This window comes from Coloeus monedula (assembly GCF_965178545.1).
Source record: "Coloeus monedula genome assembly, chromosome: 6".
NCBI classification, from domain to species: Eukaryota; Metazoa; Chordata; class Aves; order Passeriformes; family Corvidae; genus Coloeus; species Coloeus monedula.
The window spans coordinates 15,657,815-15,679,614 of record NC_138786.1 but is presented as its reverse complement, the minus strand read 5'-3'; the positions used below and the strand labels follow the sequence as shown (position 1 = coordinate 15,679,614).

Genomic DNA, 21,800 nt, shown 5'->3' with positions numbered 1-21,800 from the left:
CAAATTTCCAAAGAGGTACAGAGCATGAAGAACCAAAATGCTGCTGATCCTCAGGGAAACGTAGGTTTTTTAGTTATTAGAATTGCATCATTTGGTGCTACTTAAAAGTTGTTCCCAAGAACTTGGTGTGTTTATTCAGATGTTACTTAGCTATTTCTTTGATTAAATTCCTTTTGAAAGACCAAATTCTAGCAACCATATTTTCCTGAGGTTTTTTCAAATGCAGACTGAGAATATTAGGAACTGGCCTGATGCCATTTAGATGACACAGAAAAGTATTTTTGTTTTCTATTACACTAGCTTTATTTGTAGGCAGGAGTAGGAGTTTTGAGAAACATTTTGGTACAAATTTTTACGAGTGCCATCATTTTTCCCTCTCTGATACTTTAAGATACTTTGAAAAGTGATATGATTGGATGTCGTACCTCTTTTTTTTTTTTTTTTTTTTTCCTCTCTCTAAGCTGATGTTGGAAGATGGTACCACCATCCACAGTAGTCTTTTGCAAAATCCAAAACATTCAATGTCAGGTTAGCAAATATAAGTGCAGTGAAGTCAAAACTGTCCTCAGCTGTACCTAACAGTCAATGAATCTGGATTGGAAATGGTTTCAAAAGAGAATTTTTTAATGTCTTAAAACTCCAGCAGCTGCAGCCCAATGTGTGCAACTCTTTGGATGACTTTGTACTCTACCTCAGACCAGAAGTGTAAAAGCATTTAACCACCTTTCACTCTTGCTGTGCTAATGGCTGAGGTGATTTGTTCAAGTATTAATTCACTGGTTTTGCCAGAATGGGAAGATTGTAAAAGTGGATATTGATTTCAGATGCTCAAGGTGCCAGATCTCTAAGTGATCTGTATATTCTGAATTTGGTATCTCCTCATCTCAGCCATATGAGTATATGCTATCACCCATTGTTGTCACTTTGACCTCTTTATCTCAGATAACTGATTTCTACCCAACCATCTCTCTAAAGGTTAACAACCTTATTCTGGCCTTATTATGATTGTAGTATTTTTTCTGAATGAACTTTTAGCAACTTTAGTCCCTGGCTGTGGCCACAGGATGGCTTGATATTGCTGAGGAAAGGTGAGGGCTGAGTGTTCATTCTTATCCCACTGCCTCCATCTCACTGGGCTTGGTGCTAGCAGTAAAGAGACGTAGCAAGGAGACCTAAACATTTGCTTTATGCTTCAAAGGCAAAGATCCCAGTAAACATGAATCTCGTCTGTCTGAGGGCAGCATTTCATGCTGAGTCTGTGTTTGTAGCACTGTAAAAATTACTGTGTGCTTAGTCCTTAATATGATATTGGGTAAAGCACAATTTTTGCATAGATTTTATTTTATTCTGCTTTCTAGGCCAGCTGAATTTTTTTAATCAAAAATGCACCTGTGGTTTATTTTTAATATTATCTTGGTGATATACACTGTTGCTGTTTGCTGAGGCCTCTATCAGGACAGTATTCCTTGTCAATGGTAACAAACTGGGTAGCATTGGTCAAAGTGGATGAACATGGGCCTGTGTCAGTTCCCATTAAAATCAGTGAAACAGCCATTGACTTCAGTGGGAATTGGACTGAACTTCTTAAGTGGAATAATGTTTTCTTTTGTCATCTTACTAGAACAAGAATAATGCTTCATAAACAGCCTCAATGAAGGAGACTCAAGTACTGAAGTGACTTAAAATGCAAGAGACTGTTGATATTCTTTAATTTCTCTATAACCATTGTAATTGGTAATAGCACATCTTGGAGTTCGGTTCATTGCAAGATGAAACACAGAAAGAGTTGTTGTCATCTGGCTTGCCTGGGTGCAAGAAATGCATGTTTGTGTTTTGGGAGAAAAGCTGTTCGCTGTCATTTCACAAAAAATATTCTAATGTCTTTGAAGCCAGAATGAGTCTGTTGACCTAACTGATTGAGAAATAATTTCCTGGAGCAGAAAAGTGTTTTTCCAGAGTCATGCTGAGACACTGACTCTGCAACAGGACCAATTAAGTCAGGCTTCAGAGAGTGGATGAAACTGTCAGAAGGCTGCAAATTAGCCCAACCATCCTTTCCCTTTTTTAATGGTAACTTTTAACATGAGGGCTTTCCAAGGCCACTCACATCTGCTGTGATGGCCACAAATGCATGTAAATGTCTCACTGTACAAAATAGTTTCGTGTGTCTCTTTCCTCTGAGCAACTGATAAACTATTCCTTATCTCCTTACACCTTTCAGATCCTCACAGCAGAGTGTGCCTTACCTCAGCTGATCAGGACGACCCCCTCAGCTCTTACATCAATGCTAACTACATCAGGGTAAGAGCTCCGTAGCCCACTGTGTCTGCCTGGCCTCTATCAGCCTGTTAATGTAAACAGAATTGCAACATACACTGGCTTTTAAAGGCATCCTAGCTGATCTGATTGCTCTTCTCTCCTGCTTACATTAGCTGAAACCCAAATCTCAAAGTGCACCTGTACAGATTCAGACCAGACAGAAACATACTTCTGCAGTTCTTGATGTAAATTCCTTGTCAGCTGGCCTAACCAAGGCAGTGGATAATCAGCCTGAATAAGGCTCATGACCTAGCCAGAGTCACCTCAAGGCTGTTGGACACTCTTTGCTGGAATTACGTGAGTCCGTACTGTGCCTTTGCTCCATGTGCACGTGTGCAGGAGAGAGATAGAGAGGAGAGCTGGTGCCATGGAGTCAGCATTTCAACCAGGATAGCTCTCTGTTTTAAAGGGTGTGCAAGGTTGTGGTGGACATCCCTGTTAAAACTGATCTCTTGTTGTTTTGTTGGCAGGGCTATGGAGGACAGGAAAAGGTATATATTGCTACTCAGGGACCGATAGTTAACACTGTCACTGACTTCTGGAGAATGGTGTGGCAGGAGCGTTCTCCCATCATTGTCATGATTACCAATATAGAAGAGATGAATGAGGTAATGCTGTTACATCCAGTCTGTATTTTTATCCATACTCCAGCAGATATTTTCAGCACAGACACTAAGCCAGCAAACAGAAGTTAGTTCAGTGGCCTGTGCAGTCAGAGCCAGCATTAAATTCTTCAGGCTCAGAGAAGATGTGGGCTTTTCTTTCAATTCAGTTTACTGCAAGTCCTGTTTTGCTGTCTGATTCTCCTACTGTTGGTTTTACCATTTTCCTCTCCCAGCTGACCTGAAACCTCTCCTAACCCAGCTCTATTTGCAGGCAACCTTGGAAGTTCTCTCTAAAGGAATCAAAAGCAATAGTACCCCTTAATTGCTAAGGTTGAACATCTTTAATCAGTAGAGTTGTTGCTGCCTTATCTGGCATTTATTATGATTTGATGTCTTTATGCATATTTTGTTGAGGAAGTACCCGATTTCTGTATGATAATCAACAACTAGAACTGACTTGGATATTGAGGACCTTTCCCTGAATGTGTCTAGGGAATGCGTATGAGATACTGAAATTAAGATGCTGAAATTTTATATTTGCCACCTACTTCCAGAAATTAAACTGTAGTGGTGTTTGTGCTAATCTACCTAAAGTGAATTCTTTTTTTTTTTTTTTTTTTTTTTTTTTTTTTTTTTTTTTTTCAGTTTATAATACTGCAGCCCTCCAGCTGTTCATTACTTACCTGCTGAAATCAGCAGAGTTGCAAGAACTTTGTGCCTGGGCTTCAGCTCACAGACAGGTAGCTGAGCTCACATGTGCCTTTGATGGCAGTGTAGGATGTGAGAAAGTGGTCTGGTCATGTGTTGGACTCTGCATCCTCCCTCACCACTAGCAGCAAGGTTGAGTGGAGATATCCAAAGTTTAAGCTGCATCAGCAGTGTATGTCAGGCTTGTCCTTGAGAATGGATTAGTAATTTAGGTGAGGGATTTTGCTTTGGAGAAGAAGCTTTAGATGCTTAGAAGCCAAAGAATATGAGCATACATCCAGCATATAGACAGAGTTATAATGGCTTATCTGCTAGCTGGAAGCTTAGTGCCCATAATCATACATGTGCACAAACCTTTAGCTTTTCATAGTTATAAAGTAGATTAATTTAACCTTGAACTTCACTGAAAAGACGACATGAACAAGACTGACACAGAATTATCACACTTTGCAAGTTAAAAATGGTCAGTTATTACAGCTGGCTCATTGGACATGTCCTGTCAAGGCATTGCTGATGCACAGCAGAGTATGTTGCTGATCTAAATGTTTTGTTTTCACTAATGTTTTAAACTTGCATCTGCCTGTATCTGAGCAGCAGCATTGAAGCAATAACTTGCTCATTAATCAAAGTTGCCGGTTTCTGGCACATACAACATTAAAACGTCATGACACAGTCAGTGCCCCAGAATTTTTTGAGGACTTTGAGGTTTAAAGAAGATGCAGAGGAAATGCTGGTCCTGAATGACATATCTGGTGATATGTTCTTCCACTATAGTTTTCATAGCAAGATTGTCTAACAGGAGTGCAAAATAACCTTTATGTCTGAATTGCCTCTTACCAGCACTGACCAAGTGTTTCACCCCTCTTGTCAGTCTTGGGAAGCAGTGCACTGCAGTGCTGATGCACTATAGAAGTACAGCTTGCTACAGCCTGTATATCACAAGAGCTGCTGAGCCTTTTCTGGTGCATATTGTGCCAAAAAATTAATGGTGTCAGGAATCTCAGCCATAAATCCAGGGTCTTTCCTGTAAATGTCTTCTATATTCACGCCGTTTACCTGCAACACATATATTAATATATGAATAACAGGACTCAAAGTACATAGATTCAAACCTAAAAGTTTTGTTCAGCAATGATGCTAGTAAGAGAGGCTTTGTGTCTCTCCTCAGTGCAATGACTTCACTGATGTGAGTATTAAAAGCTCTGCACCTCAGCCCTCTGTCACTTCTAATCTGAACTGACAGACAGCCCACAGAAATGAGTGGGCAATCTTACTCTACTCCTTTAAGCAGAGCAATGTCTGTGCTATTGATAGCTGATAGCACTCTCAACAATTTTTGCAGTGGATTCTGCAGTTTATGAGTAGAAGAAGAAAAAACACAATCTGCATAAAAAACTTTACAGAGACATGGTGGGCCACACTCCCAGTGGGTTATTAACTGATGTACTGTGCAGATGGAACAACACTGATTCTCCCACACAAAAATTTTCACTCAGTAACTTTGCAAGGTGCTTTTCTGTTGTTAGTCTTTCTCCTCAAGTGGAATTACGTTTGGTGGGGGAGAGCAAAATGATTCAACTTGTTTCCTTCAAGACTGTGTACAGCTGTGTGAAAGAGGAATCTTACAAGCATCATCTTTCCTGAGGTTTGTTGAACAGCAGATACCTACTCCCCTGTGATAATGAAATAGCTTCTTGCATTATCACAAGGGAGCCTTTTCCTCAGACTGCCTCATTCGCGTCATTCCTTGCCCATGAACTAATTTGTGCACCATCTTGAAATGCCTGTCTCTGCCTTTGCATATTGATTAGTTTAGAGAAACTGCATACAAAACCACCGTCTTTTTTAGCCCTCCTTCAGTGGCCTAGTTCAGTGGCCTGTGCAGTCAGAGCCAGCATTAAATTCTTCAGGCTCAGAGAAGATGTGGGCCTTTCTTTCAATTCAGTTTACTGCAAGTCCTGTTTTGCTGTCTGATTCTCCTACTGTTGGTTTTACCATTTTCCTCTCCCAGCTGACCTGAAACCTCTCCTAACCCAGCTCTATTTGCAGGCAACCTTGGAAGTTCTCTCTAAAGGAATCAAAAGCAATAGTACCCCTTAATTGCTAAGGTTGAACATCTTTAATCAGTAGAGTTGTTGCTGCCTTATCTGGCATTTATTATGATTTGATGTTTTTATGCACATTTTGTTGAGGAAGTACCTGATTTCTGTATGATAATCAACAGTTTATAGGTGTGCTTACAGATTTTCACTGGCTCATCTCTAGTGTATCAGTACCACAAAGTAGATCTGCAAATGGACTATAGTTTCTGTGTTTCTAAGTGTCAGGTTGTGCTGGCTGCATCTCTTACTGGTTTTTGGCAAAATCAAATGTAGTAGTCCAATCTCTCTCACAGCTATTGCTGCCTTTTAGTTCCCTAGCTTTGAAAGATTCTCACTGACAATTTTAAGTGGATTTTGATACATAATCTATTTCCCCAAACATCCCCAGTCATGTTATTTTGTGCAAAAACATATGCAAATGATCATTTTATATTCAGAGAACATTGAGCCTTTATAAAAAATAGAAAAGCTATACTTTGTGTTTCTACATCAGTATATATGCAGCACAGATATATTGGTAACTAGTGTATATTACACTAATCATTATTATCTTAAGAAAAGAATTAATTTAAAAACACAAGCACATTGCCACCAGCCTCTCTAATGAACCTTCAAAATGCACATCAGTTGCGTAAAGATAAATAAGGATGTGTGTATTTAAAAGCATTGGTTAGTAATTACTTGATTTGTGCATTTTTAATCAAGCAATCAGGCTATTATGGATGCAGCAAAAATCAGCTGAAATGTGGTCCCTGTTTAGTAAGTGAAAACTTGTTCTTATTATAGAAACAAAATTTATTCATATTTGTCTGGGCATGTGCTATATTCAATTTCAGAGGAGAAAAAAGTGGAACCTCCCTCGATACCTGCTTAACTGGATTTGTTTTATATTGCACACAGAAATGCACAGAGTATTGGCCAGAGGAACAGGTCACCTATGAAGGAATAGAAATCACAGTTAACAGAGTCATACAAGCAGACGATTACCGTTTAAGGCTCATCACCCTAAAGGTAAATCATTCCAATGTACTCACAGTAGCTTAGCTGTCTAAACCTATAAATGCAGATGTTCAGGGGGAGCTGTGTAGAAAGCTTCGGCACAATGTACTGCTGTACAAATACATCTTTTTGTTACTGAAGTCGTCGTAGCTTTGCCCAGCTCACCAGCATGAAGGCTGCAGGAAAATAAGCAGTCAGAGGTTTAGGCTGCATGTGTACAGTCTGAAAGCCACCAGGCCAGCTGTAGTAGTAGGGGCTTCACTGGGTAAGAAACCAGTGACTCATTCTGTGCCTTTGTCCTCTGGGCTCATTGATCATTTAGAATTAAATGGAAACTCGCAGAGAGCTTCTTACTTTGCAAGTGTAGTTTGATATACCAGTAACCATTCTGTCATCTTGTGAATAGAAAGTTTTAGCACTGGTTTAATTTTTTAAGTAATCCAAAGCACCAGAGTCCTATTTTACAACTCTTTTCATTGCTATGTTCTAGAATATCAAGCTACATGTTTTAGTAACAGTCTGTTTACATAATCTTCATACATCTTTCATCTGCCAGATCTACCCCGACCTCAGTATAACATGAAAATTGTTTTCCAGGCTGAAAAAACTCTCCTTTTATCCAACCAGTTTCAAGTCTCTTCAGCCATATGCTAATGGGCAGAAAGCCAGCATATGACATCCTATGTCTGGATTCAGAGTGTAGAAAGTCTGTCACTCATGCTTTTGGCAAAGGCAGCAAGGAGAATATCATACTCCCTGACAAGTGGGAAGTGAAGAATATTTACATGTTACAGACTTGCAGCTCATCTGGTTTTGCTTTTCAGTTAGACAATGGTTTAGTTTTCAGTGCTAGTGGGGCAATGTCTCTTTCCCCCATCTGCAAATGTCAGGATGTGAACTGCTGAGTTCCAAAGATGAAATAAAGACTCCATTTGTTAAGTTACCATTCCCTAGAGCTGTACTTTTGTCATTTAATCGCAGTAGTGGAGCAGCAGCTCTGAACCATGCATATATTAAATGACTTGGTACTGAAAACTGGAAAAGCCATGAATTGGCTTCAGTTTGCCCTTAAACAGGAGTGATCACAAATACATGATTACTGCATGCTTTACAGAGCAGACTGTCATTTTTCTCTCAGTATAGGGGACAAGATTTGGCAAGTTCTGGGAATTTAGAAAAAGCTCAGGCTATAGGGAAGGCTTGTTTTCCTTTCTCAGAAAAAGCTGCCAGTGTCTAGCCACTGAGTCAGGATCTCAGCTACAGCATATGTGATGGTAGACTTCAAACTGTCAATTAAATCTTGCTTCCTCCTAGCTCTTCCCAAGTCTTCTCAGTCTCAGGGAACCATCAACAGAGAATATTTTGTTCAAGTCAAAGCAGAAGTGTACAGAACCACAGAAGTCAGGGTTCTCTAAGCAGAAGCATAAAACTTCTAGCACCGTAGGCAAAACTAAAGGCATCCAGAGTTCAACAGTAGAACTTTGTCTGTTTCCTGTTGCTGTCAACTAAATGATTTAGGTAGTGATTCATGTTTTTCTTCAGATGACTTTTGCTTTTCTCTCAGTGTTATTGACAACATTTTTGTTATAATTTCTCACAACTGAGTTAAGAATTGGGCGTTCATAACTTCTGTGACTCACACATAGTCACACATTCAAAAGCAACTGCATTTCAGAGCAGTGTTGATCGGATTTACTGTAGTGAGCTATTCATGACAACTAGTTATGCTCTCTTAAAGTATTTTCTCCCTAGGGTAAATAACCTAAGGCCAGACTCTGTGCTATGATAGTAAGACTCTCTCTTCCTGAAGTGAGCTAGACATAGCCTTAAGGATCCTATGGCTACACTTCAGTGAGCACTTTAAACCCAGCACAAGATGGAACAGCATCTCAATGAAGCTGAGCCTCCCTTTGTCCGGCTCTCTTGTTCCGACCCTTGTGCCATCTCCCATGTGCCCTCACAAGTGTTTGTGACTGTGTGCCAAGCCAAGGGAGAAACTGATTGATCCATCCAAAAATTAATCCATCGCAAGAAAGGAAAAAGATTTAATGTGATTGCTTTCCCAATCTAGTTCACTGTAAAGCTGTGCAAAAGCTCTGTCATCCAAAGAGAAGGATGGAAAATGGCACAACCACAGAGCACTCTTAGCATCCAGTGACTGACAAACATAGGGAGGGACTTGGGAGTATAGATGACAAACTATTTTCAGATTTTTGTGCCTTGTTCTTTAGAAGGAACAAAATTGGTCTTTTTTTTTTTTTCCTCTCTCTTCAACTCAGCCAGCCATGTGTTGAAGGGAGGGTTGTGGAAGCTAACACTTCTGTTCTTGGACCTTTTGAAAACATTTACTTTGCCCTGTGCCAGCTGGCTTGTGCAATGGCTGCAAGGGTGAGGCCAGTTCCCTGAGCGCCATGTTACTATTTTGCACCTTTAGAAATCAGACAGAAGGATATCACTTTGAACACCCAAAATCAGAAGCTCACAGTGCTACTTGGCACTCCAAAAAGGAAACAGCACATTTGCAATATTCATAACCATGCTGAGACAGAGAATCAGAATTTATGTCTCTCAAAAAGACCTGGACTGCAGCTAGATACAATTCCCACCTTCTGTATTGCCTCTGAATTTCTCACCATGTTTAAGAGAAGAATAGAATTGACAGGAGACCGATATAAGTCTGTCTGTCAGAAGAGATAGAAAAATAAGCTCTCATCTCTCTTCCTCATGTATTTATCTAGCTATCAGAGACAGAGATATGGCTCCTGGCTCTCTGTCTGTCAAATACATTATGAAAGCAATTATGTCACAAGCACAGCTCTGGCTTTGCTGAATGAATCTGTCAAGAGGGAACAGACTGCCTGGAGTGTTTTGCACACAGTTCTTGGCACTAAAAGAGCAGAATACTTTGCGGGGGGAGGAATTTTTTGGTTTTTGGGTTTGTTTTTTTTTGTAAGGCAGTTTACTGAAATGCAGTCATGATATTTGAAGTCCAGATTTCTGTGTTGTGTGGCTTCCGATTTGGATTTCTGTTCCATTTAGCATTCACATAATGGTTGGGGTTGGAAGGGACCACCAGAGATCATCTGGTCCAACCTGCCTGCTAAAATGAGTTCCCCTAAAGCAGGTTGCATGGGATTATGTCCAGGTGAGTTTTGAATATCTCAGAGAAGGAGACTCCACAACCATTCTGTGCGGTCTCTTACAGTGCTGTGTCACCCTCAAAAATTATTTTCTTCATATTCAGATGGAACTTTCTGTATCTCAGTTTGTGCCCAATGCCCTTGTCCTGTAGCTGGGCACTACTGAAAAGGGTCTTGCCCCATCTTCTTGACACCCTCCCTTCAGATACTTACAGACTTTGATAAGGTCCCCTCGCAGTTGTCTCTCCTCTAAGCTAAACAGGCCCTGCTCCCTCTGAGGTGCTGCAGTGCCCTAAGCATCTTCATGGCCCTCCACTGGATTCTCTCCAGTAGTGTCTTGTCTCTCTCAAGCTGGGGAGCCCAGAATTGGACAGAGCACTCCAGGTGAGGCCTCTCTAAGGCTTACTAGAGAGGCAGGATCACTGCTTGCAACCTGACTACTGCTTTTCTTAAGGTACCACAGGACACCATAGGCCTCCTTGGCCACAAGGGTGCTGCTGGCTCATGGACAGCTTGTTGTCCACCAGGTCCTTCTCCACAAGGCTGCTTTCCGGCTGGTCAGCCCCCCGACTGTACTGGCGCCTGGGGTTATTCTTCCCCAGGTGCAGGACTCTGCACTTGCCTGTGTTGAACTTCACCAGCTCCTCTATGTCCAACTCTCCAGCCTGCCCAGGTCTCATGGAATGGCAGCACAGCTTTTGGGTGTGTCAGCCACTCCTCCCAGTTTCGTATCATCATCAGAAAATGTGCCGAGGGTACTCTCTGCCCCTTCATCCAGGTCACTGATGAGTAAATTGAACAGTGCTGGACCCAGTACTAATCCCAGGGGAAGGCCACTGGCTACAGGCCTTCAACTGGACTCTTTGCTGCTGGTCACAGCCATCTGAACCCATTCAACCAGTTCTCAATCCACCTCACTGTCCACTCATCTAACCTATGCTTCACGAGGAGGTGATGGGAGACAGGATCAAAAGCCCTGCTGAAGTCAAGGTAGATAATGTCCCTGCTCTCCCCTCATCCACCCAGCCAGTCATGCCACCATAGAAACCTTTCAGATTGGTCAAGCATGATTTCCCTTTGGTAAATCCATGCTGAATACTCCAGATAAGTCTTCTCCTCTGCATGTTTAGAGGAGATATCCAGGGTGAGCTGTTTAATTGCCTTTCCAGGGATGGAACTGAGGCTGACTGGTGTGTAGCCCCTTGGGTCCTCCTTGTCTTCTTTTTGAAGACTGGAGTGGCATTGGCTTTCCTTCAGTCTTCAGGCATCTCTCCTGTTCTCCATGATCTTTCCAAGATGATGGAGAGTGGCTTAGCAGTAACATCTGCCTGCTCCCTCAGCACTCATTGGTAGATCCCACTGGGGCCCATGGATTTGCAGGTGTCAGGTTTACCTAAATGCTTTGTAACCCCACGTTCATCAACCGAAGGAAAGTTGTCTTTTTCTCCAGAATTTCTTGCCTTCAAGGTCTGGGATTCCTGAGGGCCAGTGTTAGCAATGAAGACTGAAACAAAGAAGGCATTCAGTAATTCTGCCTTTTCTGTATCCTCCACCGCCAGGGCTCCCACCTCATTCAGCAGAGGGCCTACATTTTCCCTGCTCTTCCTTTTGTTACTGATGCAACTGAAGAAAATCCTTCTTGTTGTCCTTGACATCCCTTGTCAGATTTAATTCCAAATGGGTCTTAACCTTTCTTGTCTCATCTTTGCACACTTCGACAGCATTCCTGTATTCCTCCCAAGTGCCCTGTCCCTTTTTTCATATTCCGTAAACTTCCTTCTTGTGCTTGAGTTTTGCCAGAAGCTTCTTGTTCATCCATGCACGGCTCCTGCCCTCTTTGCATGATTTCTTACCCAGAGGGATGCACCAAAATTGATCTTGGGGGAAGTGATGCTTGAATATTAATGAGCTGTCTTGGATCCCCTATCTTCTAGAGCCCTAACTCAGGAGATTCCTGCAATTAAGTCCTTGAAGGAATCAAAGTTATCTCTCCCAAAGTTCAGGCTTGTATCCTACTTACTGCCCTTGTTTCTTCTGTGTAGGATCCTCCACTGTCTCTTGGTCACTGCCCCCAAACATCACATGCCCAACCATGTATTTAATGCAAGGTCTTCTTGTTGGCTCCTCCACCACCTGTGTCAAAAAGATCTCATCAGTGCTCTGCAGCAATCTCCTGGACTGTGTGTGCCCAGCTGTGTTGTCTTTTCAGCAGATTGATTTAATCATCTCAGTCTTAAAAGGAAGGCCATGTTTCAGTATCAATTTACAATGAGAAGTTCTTGTAAAACTTTTGTGGTGTTTGTCTTAACTGGATTGCAGAAAGGAGAAGAAGTCAGAAACCTGAAACATTACTGGTACACATCTTGGCCAGACCAGAAGACACCAGACCAGGCCCCTCCTCTGTTACAGCTAGTACTGGAAGTGGAAGAGGCCATGCAGAGTGCAGAGGAGAAGAATGCCCCAGTGATTGTTCACTGCAGGTAAATGAATGTTGTGTCTGAATTCTAAGGGCTTCTTTGCATACAGTGACATAGTGCAGAGACTGCCATATCAGCCGTCAGTCACACGTGCGCAGTCTTGCCCAACTGCTTCTGAAATACACTTGGGACTTCAAAGCCTTAATGACAATTATTTTCTATTACCAAGTGTTGCATTCAGATACAGATTGAGTTAAACACAGGAGCTGGCGGTGGCTCAGTTGCTTGCAAGAACAATTCCATTTCATTTGCCTTACCAGTAATATATGCCTTTAATTATCTTTTAAGGGCCAGGTTAGCAAAGATTAACATACTTCAGGTGAAATTGAGTAGGAAGACACATGCAAGCAGACAAATAATAGCATTCAACTTTAAGCATCAAATCCCCCTGTTTTGTGGATCCCTTCTTTGCTTTTTCTTTTTTTTAATCATTATTAGGCCAAAGACAATAATTTAAATGTAACACATAAATGAAAGAGTGGCAAAGCTGATTACAGCAAGTACTAATCAATAGTCAGGAAATGTATGTAACTGATAGTAAAACTGAAGTATCAGTAAAAATCCCTGGCAAAGATTAAAGCTTTTTCTGTGGAAGGAGAAAAGTCTACAGTGGTTTGATGCCTGATGAGAAAATTGTAATTATCAATCAGAGCAGAATAAAAATGGATGAGGATAGATACTTCTCTTCTGTCCTCAGAAAGAAGTGGGATGATGTACTTACCATTTGTAGACATGATGAAGTACGTTCTTTTGCACTACTAACTAGGGAGCGTGTTAAGCATCAGCAGCCACTATTAAATCAGATATGCTGGTTGATTTTCATCCGAAAGTGTTTTTAAAAAGTTGGTTCACACACTGTAAACCATTAAAATCTAGTATAGATGAATTGCTGTTCTTGGAAAATTGGAGAAGTTCCAGAGGTCTAAAAGGAAGCCCTGTTTTGCCAGTGTTTAGAAAGGTTAAATGTGATTATTTGGAAACTACAGTCTGTCCTCAAAACAGTTGTTACAGGTAAATAGCAGAAAGCCTGGTAAGAGGTGCGGTTTATCTTGCCAGGGTAATCTTCCATAATTTCAATAACATACATTTTTGCCAAATTTATTTTTGTACAGAATTTTGCTTAATTTTGCATAATGTTTTCTAGGAAACAGCAGATGGTTGCTCTCCAAAAGCCATAGTAAATGGGTATTATACAATGAGAATGTTTTAAAGAGCCTCTTGGCACAAATGGCTGGTAGCCTGGTGTCATCAAAGATCTGACTATAAGCTAGTATGGAGTAATCACTATTAAAATGCTTGTGTGATACCACATGTCCAGTTTTTCTGCCTGTGTTTTAAAACAGATGTTGAAAAATTGGAGCGAGTCCAGATAAAAATAAGAAATTATTTGTAAGACAGTCTTCTTTGTCCATGGAAATTTGTGAGTCCCTAGGAGCTCCTTGTAGCACTACAGTATCTGCTGCTGGTTACCATGTCACTCCTGCTTTGCATATTTGTTTTGTCCTCTTGTATGGTGTCATCCTCATGACACAGTATTAATCTGGGGAGAAATGAGGCATTTTTATTTGAAAAAAAAATACTAAGAAACACGGTGATAAGATTATAAAGTGTTTTATGTGGATAATGTGCCACCTTGGGCAGTCTTGGAGGGATTATGATGGTGTCTCAGCCACTGAGAGACCTGCAGCTTGTCCTGGGACAAGTGCTATTTCCTTTATCTAAAAATGGGTGTTGTTCCCTCCCTTTGCAAAACACTCTGAGGTCTCTGGGCAGGAAACAGTGTCAGGAGCTGTGTGCTATGGTCTGTTTGGTTATGGTCAAGTGGAAGACGAAGGACTTGTGGGCAGCTGTGAACCATGAACTCCAGTGTTGCTTAAATGTTTGTTGCCAGTGGTTTTGCATTACTGTGGATGAAAGCAGGATTTCTTGTAGTTGTGTCAAGTAATTATTCCCAAGTATGCTCACTTAATTATTTTATGCATAAGAAGGGCTCCCAGCATTTGCTGGTAGTTTGTTAGGTGATAAGAAGAATTCACAGTTTCTGTAGCACCGTGCCTTTGAAAACAAACTCAGTTCTGGTCATTAACCAAGGACTGTATCAGATACAAATGAGTTCAGGAAAATTTAAAGAAATTTTTTTGACAGTGAATTTGTTGTATCCTGCTCTAATTCCAATTACTTGATTGTAGATCTGGTCAGCAAATGGCATCACACTTATTATACTGCTGTTAGCTCTAATTATTTAACCAAGGGTTGGGGATTTTTACTCTACCTGTGAATGAAAATAACTTTCAAAGAAGCTGTTAGAATTGAGAATTTCGAAGCAAAGTTTGCCATCAAAGCAAGGATTGCCATCAAACCAAATCTTACTAAGAAATACAGTTAACTGCTTTTTTTCAATGGTTCAGTGTGAGGTTCAACAACATATTGGGTCAAACAGTCTCCTGTAGTCCATTTCTAGCACTGTATCTGCAATGCTCACCCGTTTGCTGTGAGGGGCTCACACTTAATCATGTCATCCCACTGAAGTTACTATCTTTTCCTAGTTATGGCTATCCATCTGGAAGCACCCAGCTCGCAGAGGTCGGAGGGACAAAAGGGGTGATGGGGTCTGTGCGTTTAGTGGCAGTCGCTTGACAAGAAAGTTCCAAAGTCCTTCTGACATCTCCACTGCCTCTCTCTGCTTTTCCCTTCCTTAGTGCAGGCATCGGGAGGACTGGCTGCTTTATTGCCACAAGTGTCTGCTGTAAACAGCTGAAGAATGAGGGCATAGTTGACATTTTGCGAACAGCCTGCCAGTTACGGTTAGACAGGTAAGAAAGCTCGTTTCCTTTCCAGAAATAAAAAAAAACAAAGAAAAAGGGTAACATTTCCCCTTATTTAAGAAGAAACAAAAAGGAAGAGGGGAAGAGCAAACCCAAGAGGAGGCCCAGACAGAATGTTCCTCTGACTTGTAATCTTTGCCTGAGCAGTAAACCTTAATGAACAGCCCTAGAACTGAGTTAGGTTCACAGCTGGCGTTGAAGTCTGCACAGCTGCCCATCTCCATGCAACAAGGGCTGACCTCTTACCAGCTGAGGAGTTGGCCCCATGTTTATACAGAAGCTAAGGCTCAAAAATCTGCTGTACTTAAGTTCCGAGCCACAGATCATCGCTTTCCTCCCAGGAGGAGTAATGAAAACTGGTCTCATATACTGGAGCTGTGAGCCGTGGTGGGAGAGACATTGGTTGGGGAGGAAGAGTGCACAACCTGGAGTGTTTGCAGACATATGAAAGGAGCTGTGAAAATCTCCACAAATTCAATGGTTTCCAGTTAAGCATTTCTTAACACACCACCTTGAGTTTGATTATGAAGTAAACAGACTTGAATTTTGTACCAGAGATGTTATTTTTCCTCTCCCACTGGTTTCAAGTGCCATCAAAACATGTCTCAGTGCTCTCTCTAATGATAATGATAAATGTAGTCGGGGGAAGAGATGTCACGAAAAACATACCAAAGATTTTTCTGAGGGAAAAAAAAGAACCTCAACCCCACGCTGAACTTTATTTCAGAGAAGAAATTATGCTCAGTGGGAGGCAAAAAATGAAATGCTTGCTGCCCTGCTGAGGCTCTGATAGACAGGGACCTTCAGGGGCTTAGAGATTTGGCTATTTCTGTGGATTTTAGCCCAGACAAGGAAAGGCTTCTTGAGAAAAAGAAAACCAGGATATGAATAGTGAGTGCTGATTATCCATGGTCCAGTGAAATATCTGTCTGGGTGTGATATATCTTGTCTCTGTAACTAGTGTCTCACAGGAAAATCACCACACAAATGAAGGTTGAAGGCGCCTGCTTACAAATGTGTGTGATACAGCAGGCCAGTTGCAAATACTAGCTTTGAAAGGAGAGGGGAACTGGCAGTCACTTTAAGATTCTGAAGAAGGAAAATCGCACTTAAAGGGCACTGTAGGGGGAAAGGAAGACTGCAAAAACCTCTGTAGCTGCCATGTAGCTCTCAAGAGTGGGATGGGATAGATAAAAGCCATTTAAATGTCATGGGGTAAAATACTCAAGATGGAAAGCAGATCACCATCCTTCCTACAGAAAAACCTTAATTTCTTCAAGGACTGAAAAATGGGGCTTGTAGTCTCTTGGAAGTCATGCTGCCACCCACTCTCATTTTCACTAACCCCCCACAAAATCTCCAGGAGACTTCGAAAGTATCATGAGAGGTTGAGACAATGTCCAAGCTGCTATAGGAAGAAAGACTCTGTGTCTCCTCCTCTTGCTTGATATTACTGTCTAGGATGGGAAGGAGTCACCAGGGACTTAGGGAAAGAAGGTTTGAGGCAGGCCAGAGCAGAAGTGTGAAGAAATGCACCTCCCTGCTTCACACAGAAACAGAGAGATTGACATTAGCCCTGAGAACCACATTTGAGGTTGCCATGGGTATGGAGAGAACAAATATGTTTTTCCCTTCATTCCCTCACAAATCCCTTGGAAAAGTTCTGTGCACTGGGCTTTGCATCAGTGACCAACAGATGGTCCTAAAATAACCTAATATGACTAAGGAGAGGAAGTAATCATTCCTGCATCCTTCCCACAGTGCTGAGAGACATTTGCTGTCATTGCCCACAATGCAACTCAGATTTCAAAGGTTTCTGTGGCAAATAGGGGTGAAAACATAATTCTGTGCCAAAGCCTGGACAGCAAGCACATGTCGTGGTGTGCATATGTGTGGCAAGGGAGGAAGCCACCACATAGCAGGGAATAGGATAAAAAGGAAAATAATTTCCTGTGGTCTGAAACTCAATGGCCACCCTGGTGCTTCTGTTGCTACAACTTCAGGGTACAACCCCACTGGTAATGGAATTGCTTGGGGAGAAGTTGTCAGATATGACTAATGTTCCTTGTGTGTCACAGGCTGACACAGATATATTTCAGTGCTCTGTGGAGCACAGAGGGACTCAGATCAACTGTGAGCTTGTATTAGAGCAGATGGGGAGGACATGCTCAGCTAGGAAATTTTTTTTTTTTTTTTGGAAACACAGTGTGTGTTTCTCACCTTTGCTAGTTGATGAGAGGTTGGAGAATAGGTCCCTGCCCTTCGCTGCTTGTTGTTGAGTGTTTTTTCAAGCAGCTGCTTAAAAAAATAAGTGCAAGGGGCTGAAGGACAAGGTTGTCTTGCCTGCTTATCTCCCCCTTACTGGTTTGGCTACTGTGTGACCCATAATAGTTAAGCTGGACCCCATAGCAAAGGGCAATCCCCAAGGAGGGTGCTAGCAGTCTGCTGGCCCTTTGGCTCAGAGGAAGCAACTTTTCATTAATGTCCTCTGGTGAGGTTTCTAAGGGAATGCACCACATATGCTCTTCCTCAGACTGACAGTCTGGTTGGTTCCAGTCACCCATGGGTTCCCAAGTTCCTCAAGCCCACTTGTCATTTCAGCCTCCTTTTGGCACCGTGCTCCCGCGATCTGTGCATCAGCACCAGTGCTGGCACAATTCTGTGTACACTTTGTGTGAGCTTCAGCCACAAGGCTTAATTGTCTTCCCAATGGATTCACAAGAGATCATATCACTTTTGATGGGGTGATCTTAGCAAAATTTCAAATGTTAGTAAAATCTGCTTAAAATGAACAACTTTTTCCTGATTGTTTTTGTTCATTTCTGTCTCTCCCTGTAGTGCTCATGTGTTGGTTAATATGCTACTTGCAGAAATACACAGGCTAAATGACACATGGAAAATCAAACTACTTTTGCTCCTGCTTGCATTTCCTTTCAGGTTTTCAGTTTTAAAGAGAACCATAAAAGCTGAAAAATAAGCTGAACCAAAATAGGTTACTGTGCTGAGGGGGTCTTTTGCTATCAAGGTGTGCAGAGCAGTCAACTAAGTTACAAATCTGAGTTGTCCTTCCTAAAGTAACATTGTGTGTTCCAAAATCGTGCTGGCCATCCCTAGTTCTCTGGCTAGCTTGCCAAAAGCATCGTGTGGGATGGTACAGAGGAAAGAGTCCTTACAGAATGGGAAAGTTGCATCAGTTGTCTGGGCTGGTCTGGCTTGGCCTGGCCCTCTTTGGTCCCAAATTCAGTCCCTAGTGCAGCTGTGAAGTCCTGGATAAGCTACTTCCCCTCTTTATTCCCCTGCTCCCATCTATCTCTCTAGGGCTTTGGGGGGGGAATTGCTTTTCACTGAAGGGTTCTTGGAGTACAGGTGCTCAGGTAATATGAGAGTAAATGATGATGGTGATGCTTTCCTGGAGGAGAGCCTCTGCCAGGGAAAGTATGTAGAGCCCATTCCTGTTCTCACTACCCTCAGTTCCTTGCTTAGCAGAGACTTTGAAAATGGAGCTCGAGGTCAGCCTTGAAGCTGGTTGCAATCAAGGGGCACTTCTCACTCATTTCAGAAAGCTTTGGAATAGACCTTTGGTGTGGAGCACAAGCTTCATGTTAGCTGTGCTACTTCCTCATGTGTTTGCAAGTAATAAGACTTCTGTTTCCCTCCCCTTTTCTTCTTGCCTTTCAGGGGAGGAATGATCCAGACTTGTGAACAGTATCAATTTGTTCATCATGTCATGAGCTTGTATGGAAAACAGCTTTCTAGAGCAGCAGAAGAATAAGTGTTCATGATACTCCTAAAGGCTAAAGCCCAGAGAACTTTTGACTGCGTTCAGATATATTTCAGATATGATAAGAGACACATGGTAACCCAGCTGTCTTAGCTGGAAAGATATTTTACTTTGATATTGCTTTTATGCCCTTGTTTGCATTGACATTTAAGAGCTGAGGTACGCCTTGTCTTAAACATATGTGACAGGACATAATCTTCACCAAAAAAGGCATATTTATACTGTAAATAATAATAGTAGCTTCATTTGTTACAAAAGCAAGAAAAAAAAACAGAAAAAAAATCCACTGTCTTCAGTTTGCTATTTTTTAAAGGTCATTGCTAATATATCCAACTACAGTGTGAAACTTTTTGAATTGTCATGCTGAAATGTGCCGTATGTTGACTAAGCTTGAAAGTAAATTTTTGCCTCTTTCTGATTGTTTTTACATATAAAATTACCGAATACTGTGTGTATCGTAAACCTTCTGAGCCTCTGCATTGAAAGACTCAAGTAGATTCACATTGAAATGATGTGTCACACATCATGTTTGCTTGTTCATTTTTTCTAAAGCAGTCCACTACCAGTGTTACCAGAACTGAGGAGGAAAAGATATTTCAACGACATGAGTCAAATTCTTGCCTCGAATTCTTACCAGCAGTGTACCCCAGTATCATGACAGCTGGGTGAATCTGAGTAGACATTAATCTGAACATAAATGCTTCACGCTTTACCTTTTCTTTGTCAATATTTGGGCATCTTAGTCATCTGGCAAACAGATTGTATTTCTGCAAATAGTTTCTACTTTTACATAGAACACAATCTGAATACGGTTTCTCCTGAAATCTGAGATTCAAAATCAGGTGAGGAATTTTTTTTAGTTCATCTTTATTAAAAATCTAATAATAAAATCGCTTGTATTCTATTAATTTATACTTGTTTCAAAGCTTTGAGGGTAACCATGTGTCCAGTGCCTATGAAAATTAATGCAAATCCTATAGGCAGCTTTAAAAAAAAAAATCAGTTTGAACTTGTTGGCTTCTTTGTGACAAATTTGCCCTCGAACCAAATTTAGACAATCATTAGCCCATTCTAATCACTGGTCCAGTCAGCAGCGTTTCCTTTTCAGTAATACAGACTGCTGCCTGTGCTTTTTGGTTTAGACTTCAATCAGGCTGGGAAGACTGTAGTTTTTGTTTAATGCTTAGAGGTAAGCACACGTTTTAGTGCTTCACTGAGCAGAGAAAAATGGAGGTACGCAGAATTCTTAACATGAAAGATGAGTGTTTCATGAATAGAAGCTCTGACGATCTACTAAAAGTATTCTTGCTTCTCTTTATTTGTAACAATAACCAAAACCCACTGCTTCTATTAGTGCAGAAGATTCTGCGAATTTACTGCACTTCCTAATCAGGAGAAGGTAAAGCAGCACTCAGAACAATAAGGGCTGATCCTGCTCCCACTGATGTTTTGCCATTGACGTCAGCAGGTGCAGGGTAAGGCCTCAAATGTTACGCCTACAACTTCATCACTGTGGGGAAAGTTTCCCAATATTTCAGTACACATCTTTGTGTTTATTCTGTATCCATGAACCTGTAAAAATCCTGTCTGCAGGGTTTGCATGAATGTGTGGCAAAATGTGTTATCTTTAAACCACTTGATTTTATTGCTGTATTTAAAATATTTCCTTCAGTGAGAAGCTAGCAGAAAGAACTGGCATTCTTTTTTAAAATACTGGTGATAGTCATTAAAGAGAGCAATAAACTTAAGCTTTTGAGCATAACACGACTGTTAGTTTTATGTAAATCTTGATAGCTATATTCTCCTCTGTGCTACCAACTTTTTCAAAGGGGTAACACTATTCCATTTAAGCACTCCTTAAAAATAGCAAAATAACCACTGATATTCTGAATAACATTGAAAGTGGAACTCCCTATAAATACTTTTCAGCTCTTCAGTGCCCTTCCATGTCAAAACTGACTCAGTGACTAAAATTACTTGCTCTGTCATCAGCTTCCCATGCATCTGCTAAAGAGTATTTCTTGATGATTGAGAGCAGTCTACATATAGGAGGTAAGTTCAATGTATAAGTTGCCTCCTGCACAAGGAGATTTTCTAGAGGAGAATAGCTCTATGGCAAACAAGGTATAAAGGGCTCTAAGGCAGAGTTTGAGGTCCTTGCACAGATCCTCAGCAGGTGTTAGTTGGCAGTGCTTCACTGACTTGAGTAGAAGTGAATGGTTTACACCAATGAAGGAAATCTGGCAAGCTGTCCGCTCCCATTCTGCATGTGTGGAATGTCCTGAGAGTGTGGATGTTGATAAAATCAGGTTGTTTGGCATCAATTCACTGCTACAAAGCACATGTCAGCCTCATTGCTTGGACTGGTGGTGAGGGCTGCACTGCTGCCACCTCATACCAGGCAAGAGCAATACCACTTGGTCAAGATCAAAATATTCAAATGCCTCTTGAAGTGTTATTTTGTCTAACAGATTCTGAGCTAATCCTCCTATTTACTCTTTGGCTTTATCATAATTAACATATTTCTTTCTCTTTTTTTCTTTACTTTTTTTTTTAATAGAATTTGAGATCTGGAGGACCTTTTATCAGCTGTTCTCATTTCTTCTGGCAGCAGAGGGAGTCTTAAGAAGTGTTTAAGATTAGCAGAAAGGAGCTCTGGCCGTGTGCAAGTACTTGAGATGAGTGGGGCTGCTGCTTCTGTAATCAGTGTGTTTGAAACTGAGATGACAATAGGAACTAAGCTAAGCTATGTCTCTTGCTAGGCTTGTCTTTTTACTTTCTCTATTAAATGAAAATTCCAAGCATACTTCATCCACTCTCTTCTGCTCACTGCCCAGGACTCTT

General features: G+C 41.3%; 1 protein-coding gene across 1 annotated transcript in view; it reads left to right on the top strand.

Moving 5' to 3' along the window:
- PTPN5 (protein tyrosine phosphatase non-receptor type 5) overlaps positions 1-18,947 on the top strand; it is a gene marked incomplete at both ends in the record, with an annotated part of 53,928 nt that extends 34,981 nt beyond the window's left edge. Inside the window, 6 exons of the mRNA XM_082283548.1 lie at positions 2,222-2,301; positions 2,790-2,927; positions 6,635-6,745; positions 12,193-12,353; positions 15,050-15,163; positions 18,854-18,947. Coding sequence (XP_082139674.1) covers positions 2,222-2,301; positions 2,790-2,927; positions 6,635-6,745; positions 12,193-12,353; positions 15,050-15,163; positions 18,854-18,947 — 698 coding nt within the window. The remainder of the gene's footprint in view (positions 1-2,221; positions 2,302-2,789; positions 2,928-6,634; positions 6,746-12,192; positions 12,354-15,049; positions 15,164-18,853) is intronic.
- Positions 18,948-21,800: the final 2,853 nt, after the last annotated feature.